The sequence below is a fragment of the Natator depressus genome, chromosome 23 (assembly GCF_965152275.1).
Source record: "Natator depressus isolate rNatDep1 chromosome 23, rNatDep2.hap1, whole genome shotgun sequence".
Classification (NCBI taxonomy): Eukaryota; Metazoa; Chordata; order Testudines; family Cheloniidae; genus Natator; species Natator depressus.
This window is the reverse complement of record NC_134256.1, coordinates 1,360,172-1,374,868: the sequence shown is the minus strand read 5'-3', so window position 1 is coordinate 1,374,868 and position 14,697 is coordinate 1,360,172. Positions and strand designations below refer to the sequence as shown.

Genomic DNA, 14,697 nt, shown 5'->3' with positions numbered 1-14,697 from the left:
ACAAAGACAGCATTAACGAGCAAACACGGGCGAGGCAGATGACAAAGGCTCCGGGGGACCTCGCCGTCCGGTCAGATGGCGAGAGGAGAAGCGGGCAGGAAAACCGGGCCTGACCCAGCACAGAGACGTAGCCACAAGATTTGAAATGTTAAAGCGAATCCCATTTGGAGAGCCTGGGCTGCTGGCAGCTGCAGGGAGAGCGGGATCGCCCTTCACCTCCCAAACCAGCGGGCACCACATTGCTGTGTTCTCCCCACCAGAGCACGTGGAAGGACTCTGCAATGCCAGTCAGTGATGGGACAGAGCCACAATCACTGCTAGCTTTGTGGGGAGCCCAGCAGACTGCTCTCTATCTGAGCTCTCTGTGCCCATGGCACGGCTCCTTTGCAGACAGGGAAGGGTATCGAGACTCTCAGGCCAGTTCCTGGCAGTCTGGCGTCTAGCTCCGATTACAAACCCAGACTGTCAGGAGCCCAGCTGCTATTTGCCCCCAGCCCAGCCCAGCCCAGAGGAGGGATGGGCCAGTGGGCAGGAGACCCAGGTTCTCTTCCCAGCTCTGCCACGGACTATGACTGTGGCCAAGTCATTCAGTCTGGCTGTGCGTCAGCTCCCAGCAGTGCGTCCAGTGGAGACGACAGCACTGCTTCCCTCCCGGAGCATGAGAGGATGAATCCACTGGAGTGTGTGCAACAGAGCACGGACACTTTCTCCTTCCTTACTCATCTACAGGACCCGCACCCAGACCACCCTGGACATCCCACGCTGCCTGAGAAGCCGAACCCGGGAAGTCTGAAAACACATTTGCCTAGGAAGTGAGGGGAATGCCGACACTGGTCATCAGAACAGCGCCACCTCCAGCCATTGTGTGGCATGCCAGAGCCCCGCAAGCTCTCCAGTACCCTGGGCTCTGCCAGCTGAAGGGCTGTTTACCTGCTGCCGGTTGTTGAGTGTGTAGGGGAGCATGGTGGAGACGTGGAACATGATCTCGTAGTCCTGATACGTGGTGTACAGAGAGTGGGTGCCAGTGGAGTCGGCTGCGAAGCAGAGTAAGAGAACAGACTCCGTGAGGGGAGAGCTGGCTGACGCGCTCAGCGTGCTGACACAGCACACGCACAGAGGTACGCTGTGCCGGCAAGCTCCGCACACGCTCTGCAGCCACGGGCACCGATGCCCCCTGCCCGTAGACCCCTTGCCGCACGCACTGGGACTTACTCTTTGTGTCCAACTGGGCAGCGTACTTGCTGAAGGCTTTCAGACAGACCTTCTCCCCGATGAGGGAGAGGAACTCTTCGAAGGCTGGCCCGGCCTCCTCATTATTGTACATCTCCTCCTCTGAGCTCTGGCGTGCTTTGCAGTACAGGATCCCCACCTTGTGTTTCCTGCAGAGCTGCGCGAGTGGGAAGGGGCGTGAGATGCTGCCTGCTCTGTCACCAATCTCCCACCCCTCCCACCAGCAGGGTGCCACGCCTGGCCGAGCGCAGCCCAGCCCAGAGGATGGAGCGCTCAAAGGGGCCTAGGTGACTTAGAAGCATGAGTCCCATCACAAAGAGGATGGAACCCCAGTGCCTAGCTCTGCTCTGAGATCAGCTTTCTGCCTTTGCAGACTGGCTGCGAATGGCCGCAAGCTATGCCCCTCTTCTAGCCGAGCTCAATGCTGATCCCCGAGCCAGCCCCTCATCCCCGTTCCCAGATTTGCAGCAGGTCTCCCGCAGCTGACAGCAGGACCCCCAGAGGGCACGAAGCACAGCTCAGCACTGCCCATCTGCTGCACGCGACTCACCCCCTGCTCATCGAGTTTCAGGAGCTGCTCTGTGACTTTCGGTGTGTTCATGGCAAGCCGCAGACAGTGGATGTTCAGCTCGGGGACCACATACTCCAGCACATCCTTCAGGGGGAGGCCACGCACCGTCCCATGCTTGGTGGTGGTGGGAGTCGCGTCCTCCAGGATGGAGCCTCGCAGGGTCACGAGCTGCACCAAACACATAGAAGTGGGGAGAGGAGTTACAATCCTGTTCTCTGGGAACCGGCATGTCTCCGGGCAGACCTCCTGGCACAGGACGTCATCCACTTCAGCCATGAGCTTGCCACGGAAATCCTGCTTAGAGAACTAAGAATGAGATGGCTTTGCTTAGGGAGGTCGGGCACACCAGCGAGGGTCTTCACAAACCTGCAGGGATGAGCTTCTCTTAAGAAAATACACCGTGCTTTCTAGACTCAGTAACCAGGGCAATGGTAAGGTCTCCAAACATACAAGCCAATGTAAAAATAAAGCCAAGTGTCAGCATTCGGCAGACTTGTACAGAGGTAAGCCCCCAACCTGTAAGCCCCCAACTGCGCCAGGCGCTGCCCAGACCCCAACCAAGGCCGGGGCCCTGTTGCACTGGGCACTGCACAGCCCCTGACTGCGGAAGTCCCCGACTCAGAGAGCTCCCAGTCTGAATAGACAAAACAGGCACAAACTGGGAGAAAGGAAGGATCCTCACCCCCATCTCGCAGACTGGGGGAAACAGGCCCACAGAGATCCAGTCGTGCCCGAGGTCAGACAGGGTGTCTCTCCTGGGTTCCAGCCAAACCCCTTCACCATGGAGCCCCCCTTCTTTTACAAGTACAGATAAAACAGTGCAACCCTTCTTTGGGATCTCCTCCAGCACTCTGCCTGCCTGGTGGGAAGGTGGTGAATCTCAGGAACCGCCCTGTCCCTTGCGCCGACTGCAGGTGTACCTGGCTCTTCATTCGAGCCGCACTCCTGGCCTGGGACGAGTCACCAGGCCAGCCCCTTTGCCTACCGCGGGGCCCTCAGCACCTGCTATTGCAGAGGCCAGACCAGGAGAGCACCAGGAACGGGAGCCCGCAGCGTCAGCACTGAGACCCCGGCTCGTGGCGCCGCCGGACGCCCGCCCCGGCAGGAGCACGGAGGCAGGGCTGGTCACCAGGCTCGCCGGAGAGCACTGAAACTTGTGGCCTGTTCCGGCTGCAGCTGCCAGCAGGCTGCTTGTCACGCCGATGGCAAGCCACGGCGCCCTCTGCTGGGGGCCAATCGGATTTCAAGGGCTGTTCTAAAGTCTCTCTAAGGGCATGTAAGCCCAGGGTTTCCAACCCGGGCTCGAACCCAGGGCTCTGGCATGCACACTGCAGTAACCAGGTCCCAGAGTCCGAGCGCCCCCACTCTAGCCCTAGGACCACAGTGCTCGGGGGAAAACCTCCCCGCCCGCCCTGCAGGGCACCAGCAGGCAGCTCCCTAGCCCACTTGCAGCCAAGCACTCACGCAGCTTGTAGACGTGCTCTGCTGAGTCCAGGCCCGGTCCTCTAGCTCAGAGCAGGGTCCCCGGTTCAAGCCCTGCTGCCTGCCCAACCCCTGCAGGGAGGGACCCTGGAGCCACACTCCTGACAGCTGATTGAACCTGACTGGGAAGGTCAGCGCCACAGCGTACCAGAACCCTGCTTGTGCCCCACAGGCCGAGGCTGGGGGGCCCTCGGACAGAGGTGGTTTCCAAAGTCCCCCTAGATCCAGAATACAGACACGCAGGCACTCTCTGGAGGAGGACGGCAGCCGTGGCCGCCCCGGACGAGATGACGTACCTCGCTGGTCCGGAAGATAATCCTGTACTGGTACTGGGGCCCGTGGTCTTTATGATCCTCCAACTTCTCTCTCCTGATGCTCACAGCCACTGGTCCCAGCTTCTCATCCACGCCAAAGTAGTTGGAATGCTCTGAAAAAGCAAGGAGGTGCCTTGCCAGAGAACAGGAGCAGGCACCGGGCAGAGGGGCTGGTCGAGTGAACGGCATCCTGGAGACATGAGTCACTGACGTGCCCTCAGCAGAGAGCAATGGGCCCGTCAGAGTGGAGCTAGTTGTTAGGGAGCCCTGGCACTGCGCACTCGTATATGGAAGCTAGTTTTGGAGCACTCAGGAATATAAACCTTTGTACGTGCCACGAGGGACATCCTAGTTCTGGTGCAATGCTCAGCGCTGGCACCGACAAACTCAGTAGAACCAAAATCTGCCCTGACCATGAGCTACCCTAGGAGATATGCACACACCCATCCGCCCCTGCAGGTTATTGTTATAAAAGCCCCAAACCACCAGCCCCCCACTAAACAAAATTCCATCAGCCCAGCCCCACATTAGACACTCCAACAGACTCCTTGGGAGCCACCCTACAATAATAAGCCAGGCTGTGGGCACAGAGTCACAATGACAAACCCGGCAACATTTCAGCCCCAAGGTGATCAGACAGAGCTGTTCACCCCTCGTGTGTGACAACACAAGGCAGAACACTGAAGGCTGATACAGGAAGTGACTTTCTCTACACAATTAGCATGCGGAACTCATTGCCACATGTATCACTGAGACCAAAAAATGTAGCAGGGCTCCGGCTTGGGTATCGATATAGTTACAAAGAATGCCCAGAGCAAGGCTTTAGCAGCCCAGGCCTGGGAGAGGGTATTAAACCCTCTTGCTTTGGGACACAGACAAGCCTTTAACTAGTGAGGGTTCGGAAGACCCCTTCTCAGGGGGGCAGGCAATCCCATCACTACGGGGTCTCTAGCACTTCCCGTTGGTGCTGGCCTCTGTTGGGAGACAAGAGGCTGGGCTGGCCAGAGCCAGTCTGGTAACGCAGACGTTACCTGACCTGGGGGAGCCGAACTACAGTGGCTGGGACGAGCGGCAGGACACCGCAGCTTTGCAGGGCTGGAGGCGACTGCCCGAGCGTTACCTTTGCCATGGAAATAGAGCTGGTAGTAGCGGGCCCCCAGGTCGACGTGCTCCACATTGTAGCGTGCGAGCCTGCTGGGGCTCCTCTGCAGCTCCCTGGGGACCTCCAGCACGGAGATGCTGGCATTGGTGCAGTAGGCGTTGAGGGAGGGCTCCAGGAAGCCCCCCTCGCCCGCAGCCCCGCCGGGGGAGCCAGCCGACGCCCTGGAGAAGCTGACGGTGCGCTCACACATGCCGCCCACCTCGTTGCGGAAGTGGGGGCAGCTGAGCAGCAGGTCGTTGCTGTTGTTATCCCCGAGGTCGTGCTCCAGGCTCTCCTTGTCGTTGAGGTCTTCGGTGCTGGCGAAGGCCGGGTCCAGCTCCCCCAGGCCGTAGGCCCGGGAGAGGGCAGCCGAGACGGCAGAGGCGGCTGAGGCGCCCGTCGTGGTATTCCGCCGCTGCGCCACCACCACTCGGGTGGCTGCCACCTGGTTGAGGTTGAAGAGCAGGCTCTGCACGTCGTAGTGAGCGAAGCTCTTCTGGCAGACCCAGGCCTTGCCACCCTCCTCCGGCTCCGCCAAGGCCCTCCCGGGCTCCCCATCGCTCCGGCTGCTCCGCAGCTTCTTGAAGATGGAGTCGCCTCCTGCCTCCCCCTTGGGGCCCTTCTTGCGGGGCTTCTCCTTCGGAGGAATGGGGGAGTCCTCAGGGGGGAGCCCCAGGCCGTTCCTCACGTCCGCCTGGGCGCTGCCAGCCGCTTGCAGGCTGGAGGCTGTGCTGGTGTTGGCCAGCAGCAGGTCGCTCGGCTTCTCGGGCGGCAGGCGTCGCTGGGCCGGCTTCTCGCCGCGGAGCTCACTGAGCATGTTGAACAAGCTCTGTTCCGAGACGCCCTGCACGTCTATGGAGGAGGTGCTGCCGTACTCGCGGAAGAGGGGCAGGCCGCTCCCCAGCTTGGCCCCACGGGGCTCGAGGGCCTCTTCCAAATCACACTCGCTGAGGGTGATCTCGCTGTTACTCCTGTTGCGCAGCGGGACGAAAGCCCTGCCAGGCGATCGGGGCCAACCCTCCTGGAACTCCACGTCCTTGGATCTCCTCCTGGAGAGCCGGTGCAAGCCCCTGAGCCCTGAGGAGCCCAGGCTGGTGGGAGGCGGCTGCTGCCCATTCTGAAAGCCCTTGGGTGAAAGAAAAGTCCTGCTGATGCCCGTCGAAGCTTCCATGTCCCTCGTGGGGCTTGGAGCGGCCGGATCCTTCAGTGTCTCTCTCTTTGGGGGCCAGTCGGCAATCCTGGCGCGCACGCCCATCTTTGGCATGGCAGGCGTGGTGGTGGTGGGCCGTGGCCCAGGCAGACTGTCCCCAGCTGGCTGCGAGGTGCCACCATTCTGCGCCCAGAAGCCTGGCGAGAAGTAATCCCCCCGCGTGCCAGCCAGACCGTCACTCCCCTTCAGCACTGGTCCGCCAACATCCACACTTGCATGTGGAATGGGTCGATAGGATGTCATAGTCCAAGCTCAGCGCTAAACCCTACTTCCAGGGGGAAAGGTCCACTCATCTCCGGTGTGAGACCGGCCCCTCAGCCATTGCTGGGTGCAGCCAGGGCAGAATGGAAAGGCAAAGGCTTGCCAGAGCCAGCGTTACGACTTTCTGCCTGCTCGTCCCATGCTGCCATCCTCGCTCCCTGGGAGCCTGCAGCCTTTTATCGGGAGGCAACAGATTGGATTTGGTCCGAGGGGAAAGTCACTGCTCAGCCCTTGCTCCCAGCTGGTGCTGCTCCGGGGACGACCGTTCCAGACGCAGGCCAGGCGGGTGCAGTACCATTTCCCAGGCCTCCTAAAGCAGGGAGAGTAAAGGGAAACATTAGCAAAACGATGGAGAAGGATTGAGCTTGAGAGTTCTTTGCAATGCTACTCACAGCTGCTCTACAAATGGCCTTGCTTCTCTCCGCCTCCGCTACTATTCATGGTACCGCCCAGAGCCCCATCAGGCAGACAGCGACCGACTCCTCCCCATTTCACAGGGGAGATCTGAGGGCCAGGAACTTGCCCAAGGTCACCCAGGGAGTCTGCAGCAGAAGTGGGGATTGAACCCACAACCAGTGCCTTATGCTCCCTGGATTGCTAGGGGGCTGGGTTTTCCAGGGTCTGGGGCAGCCTGCCGTGCACGCTGCCCAGCGGCCTGACACCCAGGTCTTTCGATTTGGAATAAAACCCAATTAACCCCCACCCCTGCCAATTTCCCACAAACTGGAACCCTGCATTCTGACCGGCTCGAGCTTTAATTCCAAGTCCAGCCCCCTTCTGTGTGACTGCCACAGGGAGCGACGCGGGTGCGGGTTTGGGGACAAAGCAGACGTGCCGGCCAGGCGTAGGACTGACGGCTGCTAGACCAGGCAGTAGTTGCAGGCACCGGTTTCTTAGGCTGCACGTAAAACCGTTGCAGGTTGAGTTCCTAGTTTCGTCCTGATCGGAAGTTTGTGTATTTAAAGCAGTGCACCAAGCGTAACTCATGTGAGACGCAGAGGTGGTGACTGTCCTGAGGCTGCAAAGAACGAGTGCCACTGAAATGCACACCTGTGTATCACATGCTCTGAACTGATAACAGCTAACTGGAGATTCCCCGTGAGTTCCAGGAAGGTTGCTTTGCCCACTTGGCTGACTGATAACAGTTCAGTCCCCACTCCGGCTCCACCTGTCACATTTCCCCCGAACAACCTTCCCTCCTCAGGTAAAAGCCGTTCAGACCTTTCCCCAGGGTTAAAACATCTTGACTGGGTAGTGCTGCAGGTATCATCTAAGCCAGAGGAAACTGAGTGACAGCTGCAGCATGAAATGGATTTAAACCCACAAAAGCAAGGAAAGCCCCGAGTTCAGACTGAATGTGCCCAGGCACCAAAAGGGAAAGGAGGCCGCTATTGGCCCGGCCAGCCCGAGCCAAACAGAGACCACGGAGCAGACTAAACATGAGAGGACTTCCCTCTTCCCCCATGACTGTTTAGTTTCCCTAAGAGCCTTTGGTGAGGGACCTTGTCAGGCTTTCGGAAAGGCCAAGAACACGAGCCACTGGATCCCACCTTGGCCACATGTTTGCGGATTCCCTGAAAGAATTCGAACACGTTGGTGAGGCGGGATTTCACTTTATAAAAGCCGGGCTGACTCTTCCCTGACCTATCGGGTTCAGCTGTGTGTCTGAGAATTGTGTTCAGAATTTTCACCGCGTTTGGACCAGGCTGTTATCCGGACAGCGAAATTAATCATTTGACCCATCTTTATATGGCAACAACATTTAAGATGACTAGTAACCGCATCCAATACTGCAGCTGGAACAGCTCCCACGTCTGTGGAAGGTGGGCAAAGGATCTCGCTGGCTAGAAAACAACCGAGGACTGTGAACGTGAATTCTCAGGGGCCCTGTCTTTTTCTCCCCACCCCCCGAATGTTTTCTGAAATACCAGTTGGATCTTCTGTCTACAGCTGCAGAGTGCGGCCCATTGGATTGCTGGTGCCTCCCATAACTTCGGCTACCTAGCACTGTACAGACCTCCACCTGAACAAGACAAAGGGATGCTCCAGGGATCGCATGACACTTCCATTCTGAGCTCAAGCAGAGCAGAGGATTTCAACCAGTCGGCTCCGTCAGTGTTTGCAGAGCAAGGCCACTGAACGTGGACATTTTTCTGTATAACAAAAATATAGCACAGCACCGTTCCCAACTGGCCCTTCTTCGACACCAAGTGATTTGCAGAGAATCTCTTGCCTGTCCTATGGTCGCACACAGCAGTCCCATGGCGCCAGAGCAGGGTGCTGTGTGGTGCCGCCCCGTCATGATAGCCACTGTACAGCCACAAAGAGAGGCAGGCCCTGCCCTGAAGAGCTCACAGACAAGACACTTCCCCTCCACACAGAGCTGCAGAGAGGGGGAGTAACTTGCCACAGGTCACCCAGCTGGGAGCAGAACCCACGCTGCCTCCTCCCAGTAGGCATTGAGCAATTATCCGAGTGCTGTGCAGGGCAGGGGTAATAACCTAACCAGAACAGACTCAAACCCGGGGGCCTGGGAGCGAGAGCGTTACCGAGTGGGCACCGTGCTGGGGCAATGTATAAATCCGAGGAGAGGAACACCAGAAACCCCAATGGTGATTTTAGCCAGGCTAGGAGAAGTCGTCCCCGGCCCACTGGTTCCAAACAGGCTCTGCGACAAAGCAGGACTGTTCTTAATGTTTCCTCTGAATATTGTGGGGGTGCCTCAGTTTCCCCTAGGCAGTTCTTAAGTCTCTAGGGGGTGGGGTAAGGGTGTATGATCATTGCAGAGCCCTAGAGGGCAGGTGTGTGCAGGGGTCTGGACACAGAGAATGGCCGACACCCTGTTTCCTGGCAACTGATGGCCTGGGCCCTTCCCCCCTGCAAGGTGAGAGCTAAAGGGTTGGAGAACAAAGGAATCCGGTGACCTCCTGGCCCGGGAAAGGGACGAAGCCCAGAGGAGGAGGGGCTGGAGGGGGAGTTGGTTTGGGGCTGGCTGGGGACATGGAGTGAAGGGCAGACTTGGTTGTCTGGCTCCCTGCCCCCCAAAATGGACCCGGCTGAGGGGTCCTGTTCTCTGCACCTACAAGCTCTGTGTTAGACCATGTTCCTGTCGTCTAATAAAGCTTCTGTTTTACTGGCTGGCTGAGAGCCCCGTCTGACTGCGGAGTTGGGGGGCAGGACCCTCTGGCTTCCTTAAGACCCCGCCTGGGCGGACTCGCTGTGGGAAGCGCATGGAGGGGCAGAGGATGCTGAATGCTCCGAGGAAGGTGGAAGCTGCATGAGCTGTGTGTCCTGCAGACAGGCTGCTCACAGAAAGGAGACTTCCCCAGAGTCCTGACTGGCTTCATGGGGAGCAGTTCCAGAGCATCGCCCGGGGACTCCGTGACAGGCTCTTTGCACAAAAGTCCTTTTAGATACCACTGCCGCCCGTCCCTTTCCCTTACAAACCCTGCCCCACTCAGTTACAATGGGGCTGGCCCCCCACAACTGTAAAAGAGCTGGAGGCTGCAGACTGGATCGACAAGGCAGATGGGAGGCTGGAGACAGGATATACTACCAGAGGAAATTCTTGCTTTATCAACCTCCCAGAATCATCTGCAGAGCCGCTGAGCAAAGAAGCCACTCCAACCACAGAAACCCTGGAGGAAGGATGCCCCAGGAACCCACATTTTAAACAGCTCCAGCCTCCCTTCACCACAAAGCACAGGGAAAGTGCCTCTGTTTCACTTTCACGCAGCTGGGGGAGAGGAGACATCTATTTCAGGGGCCAGGGCAGCTGCTTGGCATCTTACAAGTTCCTGGATGCTTCTCTTTTCCGTCAGCAGCTTCAAGAAAAGAGCAGAGAACCTGCCTTTCAGCCTTCTCTGATAGAAAGGAAGAAATAGGTCAGCCACTTAGATACACAGAAGGGCAGGAGCCCTAAACCACCCTCAGCAATGGAAATCAGATGCCAAACAGACTGCCAGGCTCTGCTGGAGACTAAGACTGGAGAGCTGTTAACCTCCACGGAGAGGTTTTTCATACTGAAGCCTGAAAGCAGGCGCTGGATAAGGAAGTGGCAGTGAATGCAAGTACCCAGATAAGGTGAGGAGAGTGCTCTGATGTACAGATTTGATCAGACAGAAGGTGGCAGAGTCACTGTCCAACCCCCTCCCCCCGCACACACACCCTCACCCCAGTGACACCAGGGGCCTCAATCAGGGATCAGGGCCGTTGGGCTAGGCACCATACAGCACACAATACAGTTTCTTAGGCGCCACTTCTCCCTTGCCCTACACCTGGTGCCGTCGTTTACTCCAGTGTGAAGGGATTGCAAAGTGGAACCAGGCGAGCGCAACGCAGGCACAAGCAAGTGCTCACGGTGCAGGACTAGAGGGAATCAGGCCCACAGAGTTTCAAGCGAGACGGGAGCATTACAGTAACATAGTCTGACCTCCTGCACAGGGCAAGCCAGAGATGCCCCATCCAGCCCGAGAACTAGCGGCTGAGACAGAGAGATTTCAAGTCTCCGCGCCCCTCGGGAAGTGCTCCAGCATTCCTAGAGACGACCGGATGATCACAATTCACTCCCAGGCACGCTTTGCTGCAGCAACATGGGCAGAACCCAGAAGGAGAAGAACATGGAGAAATACGGGTAGATCTCCTCCACCTCATAACTTCTCCAAGCCCAGGAAGGCCGAGAATCAGCAGGACCAAGAAAGGATCTCTAGGGGCAGGACGGCAGCTCGACGGAGCCTCTTGAAGGACCCCAAGTGAAAGAAGATTGATGGCTGCATCTCAGAGTATTGCCCGGCACGGGGGTCCCAGGGGGGCTCCAGGTGAGCGATGGCTCAGGCAGCCATGGGGAAGCGCGCACCACTGCAATGATCTGGAGTGCCCAAGTTGTCAGTTTCTCAGCACTGAAATGGCAGCACTCTCCCTTTCTTTGGTAAAAGTGGCCATTTCTCGGTGTCTCAGCGACCCCTTAGCAGGGATCGGGTCTGTACAAGTGGGTCTACACTGCAATTACAAACCCGCAGCTGGCCCACGCCACCCGACTCGGGCTAAGGGCTGTTTATTTGCAGAGTAGATGTTCTGGCTTGTGCTGGAGGCCAGGCTCTAGGACCCTGCAAGGTGGGAGGGTCCCAGGGGCTCCACTCCCAGCCTCTACACTGGAATGAAGCAGCTCCACCAGCCGAGTTGCAGTGTAGACATACCTAAGTGCCTGCTCGTCTAAGAGGACCATGTTTCCCAAACTGGGCTGGTTGCTCCACACCTCTCTGAGACAAGGGGGGGCCTGGGCAAAGAGGCGATCAGAGCAGGAATGTGGCACCAGGCAGCTCAGGGACTGTGAGCTGTGCATTTCACCCCCTCAAGTAGATTCCTGTGCTCCTGGGGACAACAGTGCATGCACAGTGAGCACGTGGCAGATCCGGGCCCTCCTAGCCGCCCTGGCCCTCTGGAAGTAGCACCCAGATGAGTGATGAGCTGCTGCATCCTTTCACCAAGCAGAAGGGCTTTGCGCTCCACAGAAGAAGAGCAGCCTGTGGGTATGGCATTGACAGGGCTCAATTTCCAGCTCCGCCATGGACTTCCTGCGCCACCTTGGGCCAGGGCAGGGAGTGGCTACGTGCCCAGCACAATGGGGGCCCTGATCTCAGCTGCCCTGCAGACACTGCTGAAGTACAGACAACTACTAAGGCACTTGGGCACTTTCCCTCCTGCTTGACAGGGCCCTGGAACAGACTAATACAGTGATTGAAGGATTAGTACGCCTGTGTGTTCCTGCTGCCAGGTCTCTGGGGTAAGAACACTGTCTGCCTCTCTCCTAATTCCACTGCAGCCCCTGCATAAAGCATGCACACAATCCTGGACCTCTACACTAATCTAAACCAATTATAAGAGAAGCCCACTAAGATCACATCTGTTGAGAATGGATATTAAATCAATATCTGAATGTCTTAATTAAATGCAAGCCAAAGAATCCTAACGAGGGCATCTGCTGCAGACACTGAACGCTGAGCTACCCTCCCCTTGCCCCACGGTCAGCAGATTCTCAGCAGGAGCCCAGGAGTTGCCATGCCAGGAGGCTCACTGCAGAATCCATCTGCAAGCCCAGCGGTGAGAGAGGCAGCTGGGGCTGGGGAAGGGAGGGCGCTCACCTTGTGCTCCATCGCAGCGCCTGGGGATCGCCCCCAGGACTGTCCTGCTCTGGAGTGGCCATGGAAGTGCTCGCTGTAATGTTTAGAATGGAGCGATAGAAATGGGCCAGTACAGAAAAGTCAAAACACTCTCTGACATTTTCACAAGTCTCTATTCCAGGCTCCAGGGGAAGCGGGAGGTGCGCTCGGTCTGCACTGTCTGAGGCATGTAAACAGGGGAAGGAACATCTCTGCCATCCCCACATTTTCGCTGCCGAGTTCCCAGCGGCGGCACATACATTTCTTGCCACATTCATAAAAATAACTGGTTGGAGCTGTGGCTGGCGTCCGTGGAGGGGCCCCGGTGAAGTCAGTAATACTGTGAGACAGCCAGACTCACCGACTCACCCAGGGCCACATAGACCACATCCTGCCTCCCACGGCGGCCAGCACCAGATGTTCTGAGGAAGGTGCAAGAATCAGGCAGGCAAATGTGACATTGTCGGCCCCCTTCTACCACTTAACAGAAACTGGTTTCAGCCCCCAAAGCCGGGGGTTCTCGAGCCTTCCCAAAGTATTTTACTGAGCATTGACCCCAACAACTCTGGACAGTTCTGTTATCCAGAAACCTCCAGTCTCTTTGAAGATGGCCAGTATTGAATATGGCCAGCTCCTCAGCAGCAATGAGTTCCATAGTCTAGTCATGGACTGAGTTAGACCTTTACACTGGGAATTTGCTCTGTTTTTCCATTAGTGCATCGGAGAAAACCTCCACAACAGATGGGCAAAGCCACTATTTGCACTGAGCTAAATCGTCTCAGGTTTAACCAGGGGTAAACTGAACTGGTACGAAGTGCAGCCCAGAGCAACTCTGCCCGTCCCCACTCGGTGGCTGGGATCCCTAGTGTAGAGGAGGCCAGAGACAAGCAGAGAAGCTATGAGAAAAGGAGTACTTGTGGCACCTTAGAGACTAATCCTGCACAAGCAGGATTCTCTCAGCTCCCAAAGTCCCAGTTTGCATAAACCTGAGCTCCGCTGCTCTTTGCCAAGTCTCAGCATGGGACGGATGCGCTGCCCACAGGTTTCATTTGTCAAGTGTCGGGGTCAGCAATCCCGCTGTTCTGCTTTGCAAAGACAGCAGGCGGGGACCAAAAAAGTCTCACTTCTTAACAGCATCTATGCCCTGCCAGTGCAATCTAAATGGAAGTGCAGAGCCGCGTCGCACAGCTCCCCCAAACGGCACTGCAGCCTGGCTGGGCCTCCCCCAGCCCCGGGGAAAGCCAGGCTCTGGAGGAGTTTGCTTACATCACCCAGCAGAAGAGGAAAGAACTCACTTCAGGCAGAATCAAGTTCTCTCTCCGGTCACCCTTGCTATTTGACATCAACTTTCCCATGCGCTTTTCTCCAGCTGAGGGATGCCAGGTGGTTTGTTCTGTGCCAGGGCCAGCATGACACGGTAGCTGCGGGGAGGCAGGAACCAGCAGCGTCAGGCGGCCTACGGAGAGCTACCGCACAACCATTCTTCCACCATTAACGATGCTGGGCGCATCTTCCAGCTGAGATGCTCCAGGCCACTCCTCAAGCTCCAGAACACGCCCCTTCCGCCCCCGAGGCCCAGCGTGCCAGTCACTTCCCAAACACAGAGCAGGCGGCACAGCAAGGTGAAAGGACTTGCACAAAGCCACCACAAGTCAGAACTAGATCCCAGGAGTCCTGACTCCCTGCTCCCACCACTAGAGCCCATTCTCCTTCCAGGGCTGAGAAAGAGAACCCAGGAGCCCTGCTTCCTAGCCCCTCCTGCTCTAACCACTAGACACATTCCCTTATCATTCAAACCCTTTGCCATTGTTCCATGACACAAGGTAGATGCTGGAAACTGCCTGCCTCCCTGCAGCAGAGGGTAGTATTTTTGATAAAGGAAGAACACGACTGAACTGTTGAGAGCCAGAGAACCACCCTAGTAAAGACCGTTTCCCCCAGCGCCACGCGATTGAACGAAGCCATGGAGCAGAAGGGTGTCTGTGGCCAGCCGCCCGCAAAGCGGATCACGCTCTAGTATTTCAAACAAGCATTCCCCAGAGTTAGAGAGCACGTCAACTGACCCAAAACCCGCCTAAACCACTCCAGCTTCGCTCGTGTAAACACTGTGGAGGGAAAGCTTTTTGGATCTGCCTTCACCTGTTTGGACGAAGGGGCTGGAAAGACGCCAATCCAGGCCAGCAGAGTCAGTGGGTTTTACAAAGCCTCTTTGTTCAGGATGCCTTTTTGCAGGGGGGAGGGGGGAAGAGGGGGAGGAGACAACAGCTCTGTTTGCAGAACGGGAGGACGTTGAAAAAGGAAGCACAGCATCACACCTGCTTTCCTACCCG

General features: G+C 57.3%; 1 protein-coding gene across 3 annotated transcripts in view; it reads right to left on the bottom strand.

Moving 5' to 3' along the window:
- SIPA1L3 (signal induced proliferation associated 1 like 3) overlaps positions 1 to 14,697 on the bottom strand; it is an 83,548-nt gene that overhangs the window by 28,919 nt on the left and 39,932 nt on the right. For all 3 annotated transcript variants that reach the window (XM_074937731.1, XM_074937730.1, XM_074937732.1), the window contains 5 exons: positions 4,718 to 6,519; positions 3,580 to 3,710; positions 1,781 to 1,969; positions 1,213 to 1,387; positions 931 to 1,034 (listed from right to left, as the gene is read on the bottom strand). In XM_074937731.1, the coding sequence (XP_074793832.1) occupies positions 931 to 1,034; positions 1,213 to 1,387; positions 1,781 to 1,969; positions 3,580 to 3,710; positions 4,718 to 6,191 (2,073 nt within the window). In that variant the 5' untranslated portion in view covers positions 6,192 to 6,519. The remainder of the gene's footprint in view (positions 1 to 930; positions 1,035 to 1,212; positions 1,388 to 1,780; positions 1,970 to 3,579; positions 3,711 to 4,717; positions 6,520 to 14,697) is intronic.